The sequence below is a fragment of the Salvelinus fontinalis genome, chromosome 13 (assembly GCF_029448725.1).
Source record: "Salvelinus fontinalis isolate EN_2023a chromosome 13, ASM2944872v1, whole genome shotgun sequence".
Lineage (NCBI taxonomy): Eukaryota > Metazoa > Chordata > Actinopteri > Salmoniformes > Salmonidae > Salvelinus > Salvelinus fontinalis.
This window is the reverse complement of record NC_074677.1, coordinates 37453164-37473853: the sequence shown is the minus strand read 5'-3', so window position 1 is coordinate 37473853 and position 20690 is coordinate 37453164. Positions and strand designations below refer to the sequence as shown.

Sequence of the window (20690 nt, the reverse complement as noted above, 5' to 3'; positions counted from 1 at the left end):
TAATTCTGACATCATAGTATTTAGGGACCTGAATGTGGTAATTCTGACATCATAGTTGTCACGATCGTCTTCAGGGTGGAAATGACCGGACCAAGGTGCAGCGTAGTAAGCGTACATGTTCCTTTATTTTTAAATGTCGCCAACAAAACAAGAAACAACAAAAAACGAACGTGAAGCTGACTAGGTCTATACAGGCCACTAACACAGACAACTACCCAGAAACACCAAAGGAAAAAAGGCTGCCTAAGTATGATTCCCAATCAGAGACAACGATAGACAGCTGTCCCTGATTGAGAACCATACCTAGCCAAAACATAGAAAAGGAAACATAGAAATAAAGAAACTAGAATGCCCACCCTATTCACACCCTGGCCTAACCAAAATAGAGAATAAAAGCCTCTCTATGGCCAGGGCGTGACAATAGTATTTAGGGACCTGAATGTGGTAATTCTGACATCATAGTATTTAGGGACCTGAATGTGGTAATTCTGACATCATAGTATTTAGGGACCTGAATGTGGTAATTCTGACATCATAGTATTTAGGGACCTGAATGTGGTAATTCTGACATCATAGTATTTAGGGACCTGAATGTGGTAATTTTCATAAAGAAATCACTGGTGCTTTTTACCTCATGAGACCATTTTCTCATTGGCAAAAAAAAATTCTAGAAACTTCACCGCTTCAGTGGTTGTTTTATATTTGAAACTATCCAAGTGGAACATGGGAACTATGGAGCACAATTCACACATTGAAGATAAGGTGACAGCACTCTGGTTTCCTCCTTTCTAAAAATGCTCATTGAGACTGACCGCTTTCTATTCCCCAATCCAAAATATGTTACTGTCTGTAGTGAAAAAGTGAATTTAAATTGCATTTTGTCTTGCTCCGCTGGCATTCTTATGCACTGGTTAGAATGTCAGCTCCAGCGAAGTATCTAGATTTCTGTGGATCCCTACGGTAATAGGCTATAAAGACATTGTTATTCACACATTTAATCAAAAACAGTGTGTCAACGGAAATTCCATCTCTCTGTACCCTTTAAATGTATTTATGGATTCATCTCACTTCTCTCAATTTAGCTCAGTATGATGTATCTGACAGGAAAAAGAGTAATGTATTTGCTCATGTAAGACAGTGATTTTTGTTCTCCATTGTAAGGCTGGCCAGCTGAAACGGGGTGAAGGGAAAGGAGTGAATGTGTGGGAGCGGGAGAGAGGAAAAAGGCAAGGTTTCCAAGAGGAGAAATGCCAAGGCTAAAGCATTACGCTCTTTTTTTATTTTCAAAATTCAAGGTTACAAACAGAGAACAGAGTAATACATTTTTTTTCCATACAGTCGTACTACTGAAATAGGTTTACTGGAAAATATCAGGGCTTCACGTATTATGAAAAATCAAAGATAAAACAAACAGGCTTCAGTAAGTGACAGCTAGATATTCAGAGTTAACTGGAGTTAACCAGAGTTATACTGTAATACATGTACAGCATTTCACATTATCCAACCTAATCCACAGAGGATGTTGGCCAAATGCCTGTAGGCTATTTAGACATAACCATTGAAAAAGAGGACAGAAGAAAGCTCACGTTAAATGTATTTTCTTCCCCTGTTTCTATTCTAATGTTTGTGAATAATAAGACTACTAGGCTTCCATACTCTACTCCTTTTTAATAAGCTCCACCTAGTTTGGGATTTTCCAACTGTGTGGTAGAATTTCCAAGCCAACATCTGTCTGTGATGCTGCTTTGTACATATTTACAAAACGTCAACAAGCCACTAGTATGTTTGAATATGGATAAACATTTTAATCAATCTATTTTTAGTAAGAGATTACCAAGTATTTACAGTTTATTAGCTGATGATATTGAGATACCTTACTATTTTTTCCCCCATCACCATTCACTTTACTTACCATTACTCACATGTCATTTCCTACTCAACTTCTGTTGTTTCTTTTCATAAACAAATGCACATTTCTGGTGACTGTTCCCATAAAGGATTGTGATTGTATGCTGCATAACACCTGGCAGGTAGCTTTTGGCAAAGGGACGTCTTGTTTTAGGACTCTTGAACCATAAGGGATTTGTTGTCTGATATCATTAAAAGCTTGGCTTCATAAACTTCTTAAAAGATAAGCAGGATTCTGCTGAACGTCAACGATTTTGCTCAGTTCAGCCTGTTATAAGCAGGTACAGTGTAATTCCATTATTTTAGGCAAAATATACTCCACCAACCCATGATGGAGGCTACTGAGAACTCTTCAGTTTGGTTCTGGTATTGCAGGTCACCAGCGCCAGCAACAGAGGTAACTTGTGTTTGTGAAATGTTAAAGGGCAGTGCATTGAGCTATTAGTAACCAGTGGCTTACTGCCACCCTTCCTGTAAGCAGTGGTTTCCAAACATGGGGTCGCTTGAAATTGAAATGGGGTCACCTGAGAAAATCTGTAATTGTATCAAACAAATTAACACCTTTTTAAATCTTCCAATGGGTATAGAATACAACATTTTAGTGTCAACTAAGGACCTCTTACACTATTAGAATGTGCTTTCATGACATTATTATGTGTCAAGACAGCCTGCAGGACCTAAAATTTACTGAATATGAACACACAACATTAACTTGGGAATATCATTTTTCCAAGTGGGGCCCCCTGCATTTTCTGGTGTCAATCTGTGGTTGTGTTGTGCCATACTCTGAGGCTACCCACAGATTAAATATTAACATCATCGGTACGGTAGCCATCCACCATCCACTCCTTTCAAAAGAGAAGAAGTCTGATATTCTACTGAACTTTTGGCTATTCCTGCCAAGCCACATCAAACATGTCTGGTTTGTAAGAACTGTGGACCTTTTGTGTAAATACACTTGTGCCAATCATTGTCTGCAATGGGCCTATGAGAATAAAGGAGATGCAGTCAGATGGAACACTAGAATTTATCAACAGCTTCTGGTCAGTGTTCACTGTGCCAGTGGATGATCTACAGTATGTCACATACAGTATCTCAGAGATTTAATGTGGTAAAAGCAGAAATGAAGTAGACAATATCTTTACTGGATTTGTACAACATTAACCACTAACTCTGCAGTGACAGGCATGCTGCAACAAAGGAGTATAAATCCACCCAGGGGTAACGTTGTCTTGTTATAGTACATTTCAAAGACACTTGTGCCCTTTATTATGCACTGTCTGCTGACAGTCCAGACACTAAAAAGCCCTTCATTTGACCAAAACGAAGACAACATAGGCATATTTTCTTTGTTAAAGTAATAAGGATGGACAAGTACAGTACTAGTCAAAAGTTTGGACATACCTACTCATTCAAGGGTTTTTGTTTATTTAGTTTACATTGTAGAATAATAGTGAAGGCATCAAAACTATGAAATAAAACATATGGAATCATGTAGTAACCAAAAAAGTGTTAAACAAAACAAAATATATTTTAGATTCTTCAAAGTAGCCACCATTTGCCTTGATGACAGCTTTGCACACTTGGCATTCTCTCAACCAGCTTCACCTGGAATACATTTGCAACAGTCTTGAAGGAGTTCGCACATATGCTGAGCACTTGTTGGCTGCTTTTCCTTCACTCTGCGGTCCAACTCATCGAGAAAACCATCTCAATTAGGTTGAGGTCGGATGATTGTGGAGGCCAGTTCATCTGATGCAGCACTCCTTCACTTTCCTTCTTGATCAAATGGCCCTTACACAGCCTGGAGGTGTATTGGGTCATTGTCCTGTTGAAAAACAAATGATAGACCCACTAAGCGCAAACCAGATGGGATGGCGTATCGCTGCAGAATGCTGTGGTAGCCATACTGGTTAACTGTGCCTTGAATTCTAAATAAATCAACAACAGTTTCACCAGCAAAACACCCCAAACCATCACACCTTCTACTCCATGCTTCCTGGTGGGGAACCACACATACGGAGATCATCTGTTCACCTACTCTTACAAAGACACGGCCGTTGGAACCGATTTCCACTGGTCTAATGTCCATTGCTTGTGTTTCTTGGCCCAAGCAAGTCTCTTCTTATTATTGATGTCCTTTAGTTGTGGTTTCTTTGCAGCGATTCGACCATGAAAGCCTGATTCACGCAGTCTCCTCCGAACAGTTGCTTTTGAGATGTGTCTGTTACTTGAACTCTGAAGCATTTATTTGGGCTGCAATTTCTGAGGCTGGTAACTCTAATGAACTTATCCTCTGCAGCAGAGGTAACTCGGGGTCTTCCTTTCTTGTGGCGGTCCTCACGAGAGACAGTTTCATCATTGCGCTTGATGGATTTTACGACTGCACCTGAAGAAACTTTCAAAGTTCTTGAAATTTTCTGCATTGACTGACCTTCATTTCTTAAAGTAATGATGGACTGTCGTTTCTCTTTGCTTATTTGAGCTGTTCTTGCCATAATATGGACTTGGTCTTTTATCAAATAGGGCTACCACCCTTACCTTGTCACAACACAACTGATTGTCTCAAAGGCATTAAGCAGGAAAGAAATTCCACAAATTAACTTTTAACAAGGCACAGAAATGCATTCCAGGTGACTACTTCATGAAGCCCCCGAGTGCCACAGCGGTCTAAGGCACTGCATCTCAGTGATTGAGGTGTCACTACAGACACCCTGGTTCGATTCTAGACCGTATCACAACCTGCCGTGATTGGGAGTCCCATAGTGCGGCGCACAATTGGCCCAGCGTCGCTCGGGTTTGGCCTGTGTACGCCGTCATTGTAAATAAGAATTTGTTCATAACTGACTGGCTACTTTGAAAAATATAAAATATATTTTGATTTGTTTAACACTTTTTTGGTTACTACATGATTCCTTATGTGTTATTTCATAGTTTTGAAGTCTTCACTATTATTCTACTATGTAGAAAATAGTAAAATAAAGAAAAACCCTTGAATGAGTAGGTGTGTCCAAACTTTTGACTAATACTGTATATCAGACAATAGCACATCCTATCTTACTTGTATAAACTGCAATCATTTTGTGGGTAATTTTCTGAAAGTTGTTTAGGCTTCGGAATATATGGGATGATTACTGTAATGATCTGTTTACACCCTTGAAACCACTTAAGACAAAACATGTTAGCAGGTTAAAATACTATCAGGACACTGGAAAATTCCTATTTCCTGTCCCATATACCATCTGATTGGCTGATGTTCCTGTGGTGATGAGGAGCTGAGAATAAACCAGTGATAGTCTGTCACCTGGGGAGCTGGTGAGGTTACTTGGGCAAGCAACAAAATGTGCTTTAAAAAAACATAGCTTTTTCCCTTTGGCTGCAGATGTTAAATGTTTCAGTCAGGGTTCTTATCTTACACATTTCTGTGTCTGCCTGTCTGTGTTTGGCAGTCATTCATGGCCTTCGGAGGGCCAGCTCCCACTGGAACAAAAAACAGTTCTTAAAGTACACAGCACTAGGTGAAAGACCACTGGCTGTTTCCTATCAGCACTCGAGATTCCTTCCCAAGTGGCTAAGACAACGTTATGATGCATCGTTAAAATGGCCACAATTGATTGATGGCTTATGTTTATGGTTGGATAGAGAAGCCTCGACTTAGCAAAATATGGCTACATGTTTGAGTGATCCTTTGAAATCGACTTACTTATATATTCAAAAATAATGCCTGTCCTTTGGCGGGAAACAAAGTAAAATAATCCATTCTTAACACCACATGACAGTAGACTAGACATAAACCTGTTGGTGAGCACTGGGTGACAGTCTGGGTTGTAGAAATAATGTCTTCAACTATTTCCTGACACCAAAAGAACATTGTGTGTTGAGAAAATGTTTTCCCCACTAAAATCTTGAGTAAAATTATTTAAAACATTGTTGAAGTTGGGAAGAAAAATGCGTATTATTATTAACAACAGCAATATTTGAAAACCAAAATAAACTAATTAGCTACAAAATAACATTCCACACACTATACAAAGTCTGCCACTCACTTTATTAGCTGGTCTGAATGCTTCTTCAGAATAGGAGAAGCACAGTGAATGAGCCAGTCACCCGGCTGGGTTAAAGGGAGACATTGCAGACACTCTGAAACAGTGGTAGGAGCTGCTTTCCATGGTCGGATACAGTGGTAGAAAGTAACATCACTTACATAATCAAACTAGTTGCATACATTCACACACTTAAATTGCAATCAGCATATGAGGAATATGTATCATCATTTGTGTATTGCATTCTTAAAAGACAAAATGTTATGGTAGGAAAATGATGTTGCAATGAGCACGAAAGTGTAATATCATCATCACAACATTCACTGCACATTGTTGAGATTATGAATGTGAGTGAATTCTCTATCTTGCTGTCTACTAGAATAGAGAAGGCTGCTCCAACTGTAACGATGACATCTAAGTCTGAGGTGGACTGTCTGTGCATGACCTCTGTTTCCTCGTCCAATGGAATTCTCTAGTTCTCACAAAACATAACAACACCTGTCCAACAGCTAAAACATACATATTGGCAACAAACAAAACTTTGCTTCCCATAACATTCTTGAGAAGATATGTCTAAGAACTAAAGATTATGCAAGGCATATTCAACAATCAGACCCCGATATTTACTTGACTTACATAATGTTGTGTTAGCCGACTGCTCTGCCTAGTTGCTGCTCTAAGGAGATGATGGGAGTCTTCAGGTCTAAAGTAAAGATTACTCATTACACCAACACAGTTCACCTCCATTACCACTCTGACCTGCTCGGCTCCTCTCCACATCGCCCTCCACAACTGATAAACATCAACTGGGCTACAGTATGTGATATGAGTCATTTCAACATTGTCTGGCACCTTTAAAATAAAGGATTTAGTCTACAGGTAAAATGAGAGGATTGAGCATTTTGAGTTCCTCTTACAATAGGAGGATATTGATGCATTCTCTGTACCCCAAAGGTTAGTTTGAGGGATTTATGAAAACTGTGTGAAAGCTGATGTAATATGAATCAACCCACACTCTAATGTTTGATTACTCCCTGTCCTTTGTGATGATAAGTATGTAGACTGAACAGTGCTTTGCTTGGAAAAAGATAATATGTTACAAGCAGTAATCAGGTCAGCCTGGCACAGCATGGAAGAATTTAGTAGTAAACAATGGAGATGGCACAAATTGAAAGTACACTACTGAGAGAAGTATCAAACATTGACAGAGGTTTAGGCTACTCTGGATGAAGGTAAAACACTTTGTCCCAAACTGGCCTACATGCTGGTGTGTTTTGTTGTAAATGTATGAGGAAAGGGTATTATGTCACAACAGTTTTGATCCTACTGAAAAGTACATCTTAAAAATTGTAGGTTTAGTTTTCATACTGTGTCAAAAATTGCCATAATTCTCTAATAGAGATAAAAAAAATGGAAATGTATTAATTGTTGTCACAAAATCAATTTAATTGAATTATTTTTGATTATTTAAATACACAGTAAACTAAAGTAGCAGGTGTAAAATAAGTGATTACACAGAGACAACCTATTAAACTACTATCCTATACAATCCATATCTATTACACATATTAGTATAGGCCTATTACATTGCAGTTTATTACATTGCTATTACACAGACAGACATAACAGGCAGGCTACACAGAAAGATAGGCTACTGTAGGCAGACAGACAGTCAGTCTACTACCATGTGTTTATTCTCTGTAATTAGCCAATATCCAGGACCACTATAACAAAAGTACAGGGCCATATTCCCTATCCGATAATTGCAAGCACAATTTCAGAAGTTACCTAATTAGTGCGCACTGATGCTGGTTTTGGCCACCAGACGCGCAGCCCGTGAGGCATGTCAGGGCATGTCCAGATCGGATGAAGTGGGACTGCATAGACTATCGATAGCGTGCACAAGTATAGACTCGTGAAAACGATAGAAAAAGGTGCCCTAAAGTATTTTCGACAACCTTATGGATTGAGGTAAAACGTTGTTTTTTAAAAACTTTGAATCATTTGATGTGATACTCAGGGCGGGAAATTATTATTGGCTTGTAATGCGGTGCGCACTGCTGGTCATGAATCATCTTTCCAGTTGCTAATGTCTGAGTTGTCCAACCGTAGTGTTTTTTTGCTTTGTGGTATTTCATAAAACAGTTTAGTAATTCTTCGTCAATATTAGTAGCAGTGTTGTAAGTTAAAGTAGAGGACAAGTTATGCTAAAACCTCTGCATGTATTTTTTCTCAATATTATTATGTAGGTTTTTACCCCTCAATACAACACATAGGCTCCATCCATCCTCTATCTGATTTAAGATTTAGAAATCCTTTGCCTGTAACAGTATATCCTCTTGTTGTGTTTTGTTGTCTACATTCTTTGTGTTCTTTAGTGACATCAAGTGATAGGATATTGGTTCAACATGTGCACAAGCAATATATTTGATTCAATATTCTATGCAGTGGCTAAGAAACAGCAACCTATGCATTTTGTTTCCATTTTAATCACTGTTCATTATAAAGATTTCAAAATGGGCTAACTACTGAGCTATAAACTATTATGCATATTTTTATTTTAGTTACATTGCTGTCATGGATTGTTCTGAAACCCAGTACTACTTGAGTGGGGACTGCCACCCTTGTCTGCAATGTGGACCGGGACAAGAGCTGTCAGAGGTGGGTATTATAAAACTATACAGGAATATTGAAAGAGAAATTACTGGATTTTTACAAAGGTCAAAATATAGATAGGCCTGGTGCTGGCTACACAGACACTGATTCATCTCCTTTCCACTGCAGCCATGTGTAGTAGCCTATCAGCTCATCTGAGCAACAAAAATTACTGCAGAACTGGGATTTGTAATTAACATTACTATGAAACCACAAAGAGTTTGGTTTGTCTGTGGCAATCTCTCACTCTAAAAGAATCCCACTGGCAGAGAGAACTTTGTTCCAAGTTTACAAGTCCACTTGGCAGGCCTACTAACCCAGCTACAAGATGACGTTCTGAGAACCATATTTTTCTTAGAGCTTGGTGAGAAAGTGGTTCTACTATGTTTTTTTTTGTATACAATCTTCCCACAACTTTCTGGAAATGGTGTAGGATAGTTGCTTGGCTTTGGAACATTCTCAGCACATTAAGAAATTTGACAACAAAACTAGATTTACTTGGTATTTCATTACTTTAACAGAACGTTTCCTAAAAGTTCAAACATGGTTACATTTAATTTAAATTTTGCTAATGTTCTAGTAACGTTCTCCAACAGGTTTGACATTGGGAATGTTCTCATAGCGCAGAGAAAGTTACGAAACAATGTTCTTCTGTGGGAATTGCAGTACTTTAGCGTAACATTTCTTACAGATTTCCTCACGGTTCCATTTAAAGACATGTTCTCAGATTGTTTCAAGAACGTTAAGAAAACTTTCTATAAAAACCACAAGAAAAAGTTTAGCAATGTTCAAATCGTTTTTTATTTGTCACATGCACCGAATACAACAGGTGTAGACTTTACCGTGAAATGCTTACTTACGAGCCCTTTCTCAATAATGCAAAGTTAAAAAGAAAGAAAAGATTAGCAAAAATAATAATACAAAAAACAGTAACACAATAAAACAACAATAATGAGGCTATTTACAAAGAGTAATCTTTTCAGCCTCCTGAGGGGGAAGAGGCGTTGTCGTGCCCTCTTCGCGACTATGTTGTTGTGTTTGGACCATGATAGATCCTTAGTGATGTAGACACTGAGGAACATGAAGCTCTCGACCTGCTACACTTCAGCCCTGTTGATGTGAATGGGGGCGTGCACAGCCCTCCGTTTCCTGTAGTCCACGATTAGCTCCTTTGTCCTGGTGACGTTGAGGGAGAAGTTTTTGTCTGACCTCCTTCCTATAGGCTGTCTGATCATCGTAGGTGATAAGGCCATCCACCGTTGTGTCGTCGGAAAACTTAATGATGGTGTTGGAGTCATGCGCGGTCACGCAGTCGTGGGTGAACAGAGAGTACAGGAGGGGACTAAGCACACAACACTGAGGGGCCCCTGTGTTGAGGGTCAACGTGGCGGATGTATTGTTGCCTACCCTCCCCACCTGGGGAAGACCATGATCTAGTTGCAGAGGAAGGTGTTTAGTCCTTAGTTTATTGATGAGCTTTGTGGGCGCTATGGTGTTGAACGCTGAGCTGTAGTCAATGAACAGCATTCTCACGTAGGTGTTCCTTTTGTCCAGGTGGGAAAGGGTAGTGTGGAGTGTAATAGAGGTTATGTCATTTGTGGATCTGTTGGGGCGGTATGCGAATTGGAGTGGGTCTATTGTGTCTGGGATGATAGTGTTAATGTGAGCCATGACCAGCCTTTCAAAGCATTTCATGGCTACAGATGTGAGTGCTACAGGGCAATGGTAATTTAGACAGGTTACCTTGGTGTTCTTGGGCATAGGGACTATGGTGGTCTGCTTGAAACATGTAGGTATTACAGACTGTTCAGAGAACATTCTAAGAATGTTATTTAAAAACATTTACATTATCAACAACACTCTCTCTATCCTCTATTTTAAGATTGTAAAGGTGTGTTGGCCGCGCCCACAAATTGGCCACACCTGATCATAATGAGTGCTTGTTTCCTCAGAAATGGGGTCTGTTTGAATAGACTAAATTGAACAACTTTGTAAGGGTAAAAAAACATGTCTTGCTATCCCCATCCTGGTGGTGCCTAAGACTAATTCCATGGATAGAGAACAGAAGATTATAGGTTTGAATCTCACTGATGCCTTGTCATAATAAAAAAGAAATGTGTTTGCATGATTAATGCCTAAAGAAATTAATTTGCATGTGTCCTATCTGTGCTTACAGTTAAAAAAAAGTGTACCCAAAATAAGATAGCAGTGTTATTAAAAGTTTTATTGAAACATTCAGTGAAAGTTTTAAGGATTTTTTTTTTTTAACTCAAAATAACCTAGAATTTCTGTTCTCAGAGCGTTAATAAAACGTTCAAGGAACCAGAGTAAAACACTCTCAAAACTTCAAAATAAACATTCCCAGAACAGGCTAAATGCTCACTTCTGTTCTCAGGGCATTTAAAAACATTTAACTTTACCTCAACCAATGTGAAACTGAAAACATACGTTCCCACAACTTCCAAGGAACCAAATTTGCTAGCTGGGAAGAGCTTGCCAATGGAGGTTTACCCATGACCTAAAATAACCCCATGTGGTCATTGGAAGGGGAAACTGTCATGTACTTTGTAATCTAGACATCTAATTATCATATTAATTTATATTTCTGTTTTGCAACTATCTTAACAAATTTACTTCAGTGAAATCCTTAGCTGTAAACAGGTCTAATGTGCACTGTATATTTTGATTCTTATTTCCCGCCAGGACTGTGGTTATGGAAGTGGATGGTCGGCTTCTTGCATCCCCTGTAGTGTCAAGACTTATAAAGAGGGCCGAGGTTACCACAACTGCAAATTCTGCCAGTCGTGTAAACGCATAAACAGGCACCAGAAGTCACTGTGCACCTCTAAGAGCAATGCTATCTGTGGGGAGTGCTTGCCAGGGTTTGTACCTGTACATTATCTAATTGCATTCTTACGTATAGTATCTACAGATCTTTACTTAAGACGTAGCTGTGCTTTTAAGTCATAAAAGCTCTCCATCCAGAACATGTGGACTTGGAGTTTTATTAGCTTGTTTACTTGAAATACAACTATTTCCAACTTTTTTTCCTGCTTTAATTTGATCTAATTGCAGATTCTACAGTAAGACACGGATGGATGGCTTGCAGGAATTAGAGTGCATGCCGTGTGGTCCCTCCACCACTGAGCAGCAGTGCAGCCGTAAGTCTCAGAAAAGCTTGGCCCAGGACTCTGAGAAAGGAAAACCACTTCAGAACCACTCATTATTGAATGAGTCAGTTGTGTACTGTTATATTCGGAAATTTCCTCCATGTACTGGAAACATAATTACCCATGTTTTTATTTTGAGATCTGTTGCCGTAGAGAATGCATTGTTTGGGTTACGAGATATTCAAGAATTACAACACTGTTGTAATATTCTATTCATAGAATAGTGTTACTGTCATTATTTGCCAATGTATCAAAGTCAGAAATGTAAAACATGAAATAAATGCTGTGTGTGTAAGCATGTGCTCAGCCTTATGCAGCACCAACCTCAATCCTTCTATTTTGCAGGAAGCAGAAGAGTGGATGTGGGAAAAGTCTGGAGCCCAGAAGGCCCAGCCCAAAATGCTGCTGTCATCACCACAATTTCTTTTGCCCTGGTTACCATGACAATCTTCCTCTCCGCTGCCTTGTTTATATACTTCAGACATACCTTACTAAAGAAAATATTTAAAGGTATCTCATGATCTGCACACATATCTCATTTAATGAAGTGTTTGTTGCATGAGATGTTCACACAACTACTGATGAAACTGCAATAATGTGGGTTCTGTCAATGTGTTTGTTAGAATCGCTTTTATAGTAACATGCAGGGTACAGGTAATCCTCCTCAAACTGTGCCTCGTCTAGCTCATGAATGATATTCTCTCTCTGAAAGGATGCCTGGCTCCTCAAAGCACAAGTCAGAGTGACATGGAGTGTGCAGCATCCCCAGTGAACGTGGTCACGCTGAATCTGGAGCAGCAAAGCCAGGACTCGGGTAACTATAAGAGTAGAACAGCACCCACCATGATGTATTGAACAGCACATTATTTACACTGAGTATACCAAACATTAGGAATACCTTCAGTTGTGTCAAGTTGGCTGGATGTCCTTTGGGTAGTGGACCATTCTTGATACACACGGGAAACTGTTGAACAGGAAAAACCCAACAGCGTTGCAGTTCTTGACCCAAACCAGTGCGCCTGGCACCTATTACCATACCCCGTTTAATGGCACTTCAATATTTTCACCCTATGAATGGCACACATAAACAATCCATGTTTCAATTGTCTCAAGGCTTAGAAATCCTTCTTTAACTTGTCTCCTCCCCTTCAGCTACATTGATTAAAGTAGATTTAACAAGTGACATCAATAAGGGATCATAGCTTTCACCTGGTCAGTCTACTGTATGTCATGGAAAGAGCAGATGTTCTTAATGTTTTGTGTATATAGTATATATATTACTACAACAGACATAACACATGATGAATAAGAGCTTTAACCCTTTCCACTCACAGCCCCTGTCATCTCATATATGTGTTGAATATGGCAGATTTTGTCATTGATAAGCGCCTAAATTGGAATGCAGCGGTTGTACAGTAACATGCTATACATGACGTCAGACTTCAGGTTCTCCGCTTCACAGCGCTGTGTGGGTTATTCTGTTCAAATCATTTCAATTTGCCTCTATGGGTCCCTTGTAGCTCAGTTGGTAGAGCATGGTGCTTGTAACGCCAAGGTAGTGGGTTTGATCCCGGGCAGTGGTGGAAAAAGTACCCAATTAGTGAAGTAAAGCACAAATACCTAAAAAAAACTACCAAAGTAGTACTTTAAAGTATCTTTACTTAAGTACTTTACACCACTGATTCTGGGGACCACCCATATGTAAAATGTATACACGCATGACTGTAAGTCACTTTGGATAAAACCGTCTGCTAAATGACATATTATTTCATCCATATAGGCCAATTTCCACTAGCACAATGGGATAAACATTCCCTAATTGACTCATATTATAGTAAATTTGCGAATCCATGGTTCATTAGGGGTTTGTTGGGGTACTAATGTTACCATCTGATGACGTGTCTTCTTACAGGTGCATGTGATAACTCTACCACCACTGCAGACACGTTGGCCAGACTGCAGTCCAATGTGGACATGACTGTCCCTCTGGGGTTCGTTCTACGAAACCCTGACCTTAAAACTCAGGACCAAATCAACCTGCTGGAGACCCAGCCACTGGTGCGTAACTCCACCTGCAGTAACTGCTCCTCTGGGTTGGTCTCTCAGATATCCTCTGAGATATCCTCTGAGCCATCCTCAATCAGCAGTGATGTCTCAATCACAATGGAGACCCCTGTGGGTCCAGTAGACATTGGGGAGTCTGAGGCAGGGTCCTTTTTCCAGCCCCTGCAGAGCAGTAAGGGTTACGATGCTTCTGAGCTGCAGGATAGCCCTCCCCATCAGCATGTACCAGTGGAGTGCACTGAGCTAGACTTCCACAGCACTGCAGCCCTCCACAGTGCCACAGACCCAGACTGTAGCTCTGTGAGCCTGGGGATTACTGTGATATCCGAGATTAAGGATGGCCCCTCCGGAGATGGGTCAGGAGGAAGACAACTGGGGAGTCCATCTGCCTGCCCAGAGGAGCAAACTGACAGCTGTTGGAGCAGCAGTCATCAACCCTGCTACAGCAGTAATGCGGTAATTACCCTTAGGAAAGACAGGGCTGTGTCACCTGTTCCTCTCACACAGAGGACCTTTTACTCAGCAGTAGAGAGTTGGAGTAACCAGTCACTAGACTTAGCTGTCTTTTATGCTCATACAGCAAATATTATAAGCAAATGTCACCTTTAATTTTACTATTTAAGGTGTGGCACGCACACTGATCTCATAAAATATGAGTTGTGATATCCTCTTAGTATAGGCAAGATACTGGATGCCTTTAAAGATATTTTTCACACTTGTCATTTCACACATAATTAGCTAGATGTGCCAAATTAAGTTTACAGCTTCGCTCATTTAGTAGAGGATATTTCCCTGAACAAAGCAACAATGTATTCATAATATTTCTATGTGTAGATGGAAGAAACACTGAGCCTGCTGAAGAACTGTATCCGAATCATGCAAGGTGGGATATTCTTCAGTTGACTATCTAAAGCCTATTTTAATGCTGGAGCACATCCAACAGAAACTAAATGAAACATTGGGGATTGTCAAAAGACCACAATACACATATTTGTATTAGGTGAAGTTCAGTTGTTGTTGTGGCTAGGGATTCAGTAGAGATACATATTCACAGAACCACAATTTTGTTCTGGATGGTTCTGGATTTTAAAGTTAATGTAGCCATTTCTAACAGGAGTAGTTTTTAAAAGTCATTTTTCATTAAGTCTGGCTAGTTTTAAAACTTTCCTTTGTCTTGGCCAAGAGGTATAGTCCAATATACATTGTCTTACTGTTCTACAGGCCACATGGAAAAATAGACTATCATTGTACCAAGAAACTTAGCTGCATACTTGGCACCACTGGCAAATTTTCAAGAAGAGAACATTTTTCCCTTTATAGCAGGGATGGGCAACTGACCCCTTTTGAAGGCTCTCAGATACATTTGTATGAATTATTTTGGAACTCAGTCGGAGTCTCAACTACTGTTGCAAGTTAGAATAGTAGAATACAATTTGCACACTGTCACTGTCCACGAGACATTTTCAAATGTTGAATGTAGAAACGGCATAACAGAATAGTTCACCTCTGGTGGGAGGTTAAACAGTTGTAGGTGGGCAGTGGGCAGTGGGATCTGTACTGTGTTATAGCTCTGCTTTTTTAATGCCATAATTTCCCCATTGGCCTGTGTATCTTCCATCCAGGTGTCCATCTAGGCAGGCTGCCACAGGCCTTGGTGGATTCTCTGGCTTTGAAGCTGGACCCAACATTCCCAGGAGTACAGAACTACCAGCAGGTGGCGCTGAAGATGGGCGTACCTCACGAGTTGCTCAAAGGCCTGTGCGGGTTTGATCATGTCTTTCGGTACCTTTCCTCCTGCACTCTGCTAACAGTACCTGACTTGCTCCACACATTCTACCTGCTGCAGCGGCTCGACACTCTGCTCCTGCTGTGTGAATATGCCATGCAGAGCCAGACTCAGCGCCAGGTCACAGGATGCACATTTTACTGTTAATACTAACAACTCTTCTGCCAATACAGCCCAGAGGGCTGACACAATCAGTATGCGTACTACTGAACTAGAACTTACCTGGAACAATGAAATTGCTCAAACTCTCGGGTGGTGATGTGTAAATATTTGTTTATAATTCTGAATGGATTATATTACATTTTTTACCTGGTTTCACATGTAGTGTATGTGAATGTTAATGTGATATAAGCCACTGTACGTTTCAATTATTTTGTCATGCAGCAAATGCTATGCAGGAAAATAATGCATTCATATTTGAAAAGTTTGTCAGAAGATACATTTTAGATGCTTAAGTACTGTACAAACAGTCTTAATTTGTCTACTGAATGAATCAAGTTGTATTAGTTTTACTTTTTATACATGTCTTGGACTTTTATAAACAAAATAAAAAATTACATTCAGATTCATGGTTATTTTGTTACTATGTAGTTTGTCAGGAGCAGATGATTTCAGTAAGTAATCGCATTTACTGTACATAATAAAGAATATGGTCATAGACACATTTCAACAAAAACCAGGGCCAGTTGCTGTATTTCTGCAAGGCAAAATTGAAAAGCAGGACTAATGCCGCACTACTGACATTTCTACTAAGCCTAATTTTCGCAAGGTATCTACATTGTGTAACATTATCAAATATTTTTGTTATGAAACATTGTTTTTTCCCAGCAATGTTAATTTACTTTCAAAACAAGTATAGCATACAATTTACAAGAAATTGATCGGAAGACATCACAATCCACAGTCAAAAATAAGAAAAAGTACAATAATTGTACATCTGAAGGAGACAGGATATTGATTTATTTTAAATTGAAATTATGTTTATGACATAGTTACTATGCATTTCCTGTCTGGTCAAATACAGCTATATTATGGTCCTAAACAAGCTGATGCAGCTCTCTGATGTTCTCTGTTTGCATTACATTAAATATCATGTTTTCAGACACGTCAATGAGACAACCAACTTGTATTTGCAACCAAAATAATTATTTGTTTACCATGCTAATATATATATAAAGTATCTTGTGTTTTTTGTTACAGTACAAATTGTAAACTACTACAAAGCTGACTTCCAAGTAAGACCATCTAATTTGAGATTGAGAAACATGCTATATGATAAAAAATAAGGCTGTCTTAACTTGTGATATGACATTTCTAGTTGGTGCTCCAATGAAAATATTAAAATGATTCTGTCTCTTTAACTCATAACATTGTAGCACATTTTGGGGCTAACCCGACTGTCAAGACAACACCTTACCATTACACCAAGAGGTCCGAACCTCTTGATGAGGTTGCGTTAAGGTCACTACTCTTCTTTTGGGAGAATGTGCCCCAAGCTTTTCTATACCAAGTCCTTCGCGTGTACTGACTGGGTCCACTGACTGTCAAGCTAACACCTTAACCGTTACGCCAAGAGGTCCGAAAGACGCACTCCAGCTATTTTTGGAGTTGGAACCTTTTGCTGTTGAAAACCAATATCTCAAGTATAAATACAGTAATGTACACACATTTAAGGGTAAAAAAAATTCATTGGAAGCAAAATGGTGTTTTTTAGACAACTGCACATCTCATGGATAGTGCCATTAAAAGAGTTGGTCAAATGTCATTGGCTCTCCAGTGGCGCAGTGGTCTAAGTCACTGCATCTCAGTGCTAGAAGTGTCACTGCAGACCCTGATTTGATTCCAGGCTGTATCACAACCGGCTGTGATTGGGAGTCCCATAGGGCGGTTCACAATTGGCCCATTATTGTCCGGGTTAGGGTTTGGCTGTCATTGTAAATAAGAATTTGTTCTTAACTGGCTTGCCTAGTTAAATAAAAATAAATGGGCCTTCGCCCTTATTTGCGGGAACAAGAGGACAAAAGAGCAAAGGTCCACCCCCCACACTTGTGCCATGTCATACCTACACCATCTATTGTGATGTGCCTTTTGTTAGGTAAATACATGAGGTGAAAGGAGACTGGAGTATGATTTAATAAGGTCCCTACCATGGTAAAAATATGATAAAGTCAAATGTGAGGTAGTTCACAATATTATGCACCAGGTGGCATGAGTAAGATTAGTTTTTCTCAGCTGCTTGAAAAAAAATTCTTGGAACAATGTATATGTTTTAAACAGTGTAATGCAAACAGTAAATCCATTTTCAAAATGTAGTTGCCTTTTCAAAACTGCAAATACATTCACATTCTGCCCCCCAAAAATCCATAAAATCAGATTCTTTCCATTCACTTGATAACAATCCAAATAGTAATTACTATCCACATCAAAGAAAATATTGTTATTGATCAAATAACATGGGAAATAAGCACTTTTTGGCAGGATTCATTCCTTTTACCATCATTACAAACCACTTCATAAAATATACGCTATTACTGTATTGTGCCTACATAGGCTGGTCAGGTAGTTTTGTGCATGTAGGCCTAGACCTTTCATCACCAATCAGAAAAACAATGTACGCCTACAATGTAGTAATTGAGTACATCGAGACATGATGTGGTATGTGATGATGTTAAAATGAATGAACCACAGACCATAGAAAATTGTAAATGCACAGAAAGTATTTATCAATTATTTACAATTGACATGTGAGGTGAAAAGATATTACAGTTTTTTTTCTCAATCAATTTTGTGCCATTTGGTGCAAGTATGTGGTACATTTTCACAAATCTAAGCACAAAAGTCATCAATATGTCTCATGTTTCAAAACTCTAAGCACATTTTCAATTGAGTACAACACTCTTAGAAAAAAAGGTGCTATCTAGGGTCATTCGGAGGTAAAATGGTTATTCGGATGTCCCTTTGAAGAACCCTTTCTGGTTCCATGTCGAACCCTTTTAGTTCCATCTGGAACCCAAAAAGGGTGTTCCTATGGGGACAGCCGAAGAACCCTTTTTTCTAAGCGTGAACAAACAAATTTACAAAGTCACTTGTTCACTGCACCAAATCACACTTTCAATTTGGATACATATTCAAGCTAAGTAGCTGCTTTTCAAAATGCAATATTCATTGCACTTTGATATAATTGTCATTTTTTAACAATGCAGTTAACTATCACTTAATCAAACTTCTCAAACTACATGAATCAAATCCAACTTTCTTTGTCACATGCGCCGAATACAAGTGTCGACTTCACCGTGAAATGCTTACTACAAGCCCTTAACCAACAGTGCAGTTCAAGAAGAAGAAAATATTTACCAAGTAGGCTAAAATAAAAAGCAATAATAAAAAGTAACACAATAAGAATAACAATAATGAGGCTATATACAGGGGGCACCGGTACCGAGTCAGTGTGCCGGGGTACAGGCTAGTTGAGGTAATCTGTACATGTAGGTGGGGGTGAAGTGACTAATAAATTGCAATGTCCGTACTGTGAGACGTCTAAGACAGCACTACAGGGAGACAGGACAAACAGCTGATCGTCCTCGCAATGGCAGAACACGTGTAACAACACCTGCACAGGATCGGTACATCCGAACATCACACCTGCGGGACAGGTACAGGATGGCAACAACAACTGCCCGAGTTACACCAGGAATGCACAATCCCTCCATCAGTGCTCAGACTGTCCACAATAGGCTGAGAGAGGCTGGACTGAGGGCTTGTAGGCCTGTTGTAAGGCAGGTCCTCACCAGACATCACCGGCAACAACGTCGCCTATGGGCACAAACCCACCGTCGCTGGACCAGACAGGACTGGCAAAAAGTGTTTTTCACCGACGAGTCACGGTTTTGTCTGACCAGGGGTGATGGTCAAATTCGCGTTTATCGTCGAAGGAATGAGCGTTACACCGAGGCCTGGAGCGGGATAGATTTGGAGGTGGAGGGTCCGTCACGGTCTGAGGCGGTGTGTCACAGCATCATTGGACTGAGCTTGTTGTCATTGCAGGCAATCGCAACGCTGTGCGTTACAGGGAAGACATCCTCCTCCCTCATGTGCTACCCTTTCTGCAGGCTCATCCTGACATGACCCTCCAGCATGACAATGGCACCAGCCATACTGCTCGTTCTGTGCGTGATTTCCTGCAAGACAGGAATGTCAGTGTTCTGCCATGGCCAGCGAAGATCCGGGAACTCAATTACCTTTGAGCACGTCTGGGACCTGTTGAATCGGAGGGTGAGGGCTAGGGCCATTCCCCCCAGAAATGTCCGGGAACTTGCAGGTGCCTTGGTGGAAGAGTGGGGTAACATCTCAAAGCAAGAATTGGCAAATCTGGTGCAGTCCATGAGGAGGAGATGCACAGCAGTACTTAACGCAGCTGGTGGCCACACCAGATACGGACTGTTACTTTTGAATTTGACCCTCCCCTTTGTTCAGGGACACATTATTCCCTTTGTTAGTCACATGTCTGTGGAACTGTTCAGTTTATGTCTCAGTTGTTGAATCTTGTTATGTTCATACAAATATTTACACATGTTCAGTTTCCTGAAAATAAACGCAGTTGACAGTGAGACGACGTTTCTTTATTTGCTGAGTTTATATACTGTTTTCCACTCATTCCACTCATTATCACTCATTATATCATTGAAATCAATTTCACCTGTGAAAATGCGATTTTAAAGTGTTTTTTGTGAGGGAATGAAATGGTATGGGGATTTTAAAGTAATTTGTATGCTTTTCAGCTAAAATAGTGTACAAAACTTTAATCAATATGATCACTTAGTACCAACATTTTAAAACAGCCCCACCTGGGTTTTGAACTCTTCTGGATTTATGGTATACTGCTCTTTCTGCTGCGCCACATAGTCTATAGCATTCCTCCACACATTTATAACGTATAATACATCACTGCACTTAGCAGAAAGAGTGCCATCTGCACTGCTATTTTTGTTGTTATGACTTTTCTCTCATGGATTTCATTTAGTTATTTCAGAAATGTTAGGGTTTTCAGTATAGTTGCCTAATGTT

At 39.8% G+C, this 20690-nt stretch overlaps 1 protein-coding gene across 2 annotated transcripts in view; it reads left to right on the top strand.

The window, feature by feature from the left end:
- The window catches only part of LOC129868613 (tumor necrosis factor receptor superfamily member 19-like), a 64593-nt gene extending 48402 nt beyond the window's left edge, over positions 1–16191 (top strand). The window contains exons 1-9 of one of the 2 annotated variants that reach the window (XM_055942739.1): positions 7593–7922; positions 8516–8612; positions 11310–11488; positions 11682–11767; positions 12122–12286; positions 12489–12590; positions 13689–14296; positions 14675–14723; positions 15463–16191. In XM_055942739.1, coding sequence (XP_055798714.1) covers positions 8529–8612; positions 11310–11488; positions 11682–11767; positions 12122–12286; positions 12489–12590; positions 13689–14296; positions 14675–14723; positions 15463–15773 — 1584 coding nt within the window. In that variant the 5' untranslated portion in view covers positions 7593–7922; positions 8516–8528 and the 3' untranslated portion in view covers positions 15774–16191. Of the gene's footprint in view, positions 1–7592; positions 7923–8515; positions 8613–11309; positions 11489–11681; positions 11768–12121; positions 12287–12488; positions 12591–13688; positions 14297–14674; positions 14724–15462 lie in introns of those variants that run through there. The other variant, XM_055942740.1, reaches the window with a different exon arrangement.
- The last annotated feature ends 4499 nt before the right edge of the window (positions 16192–20690 follow it).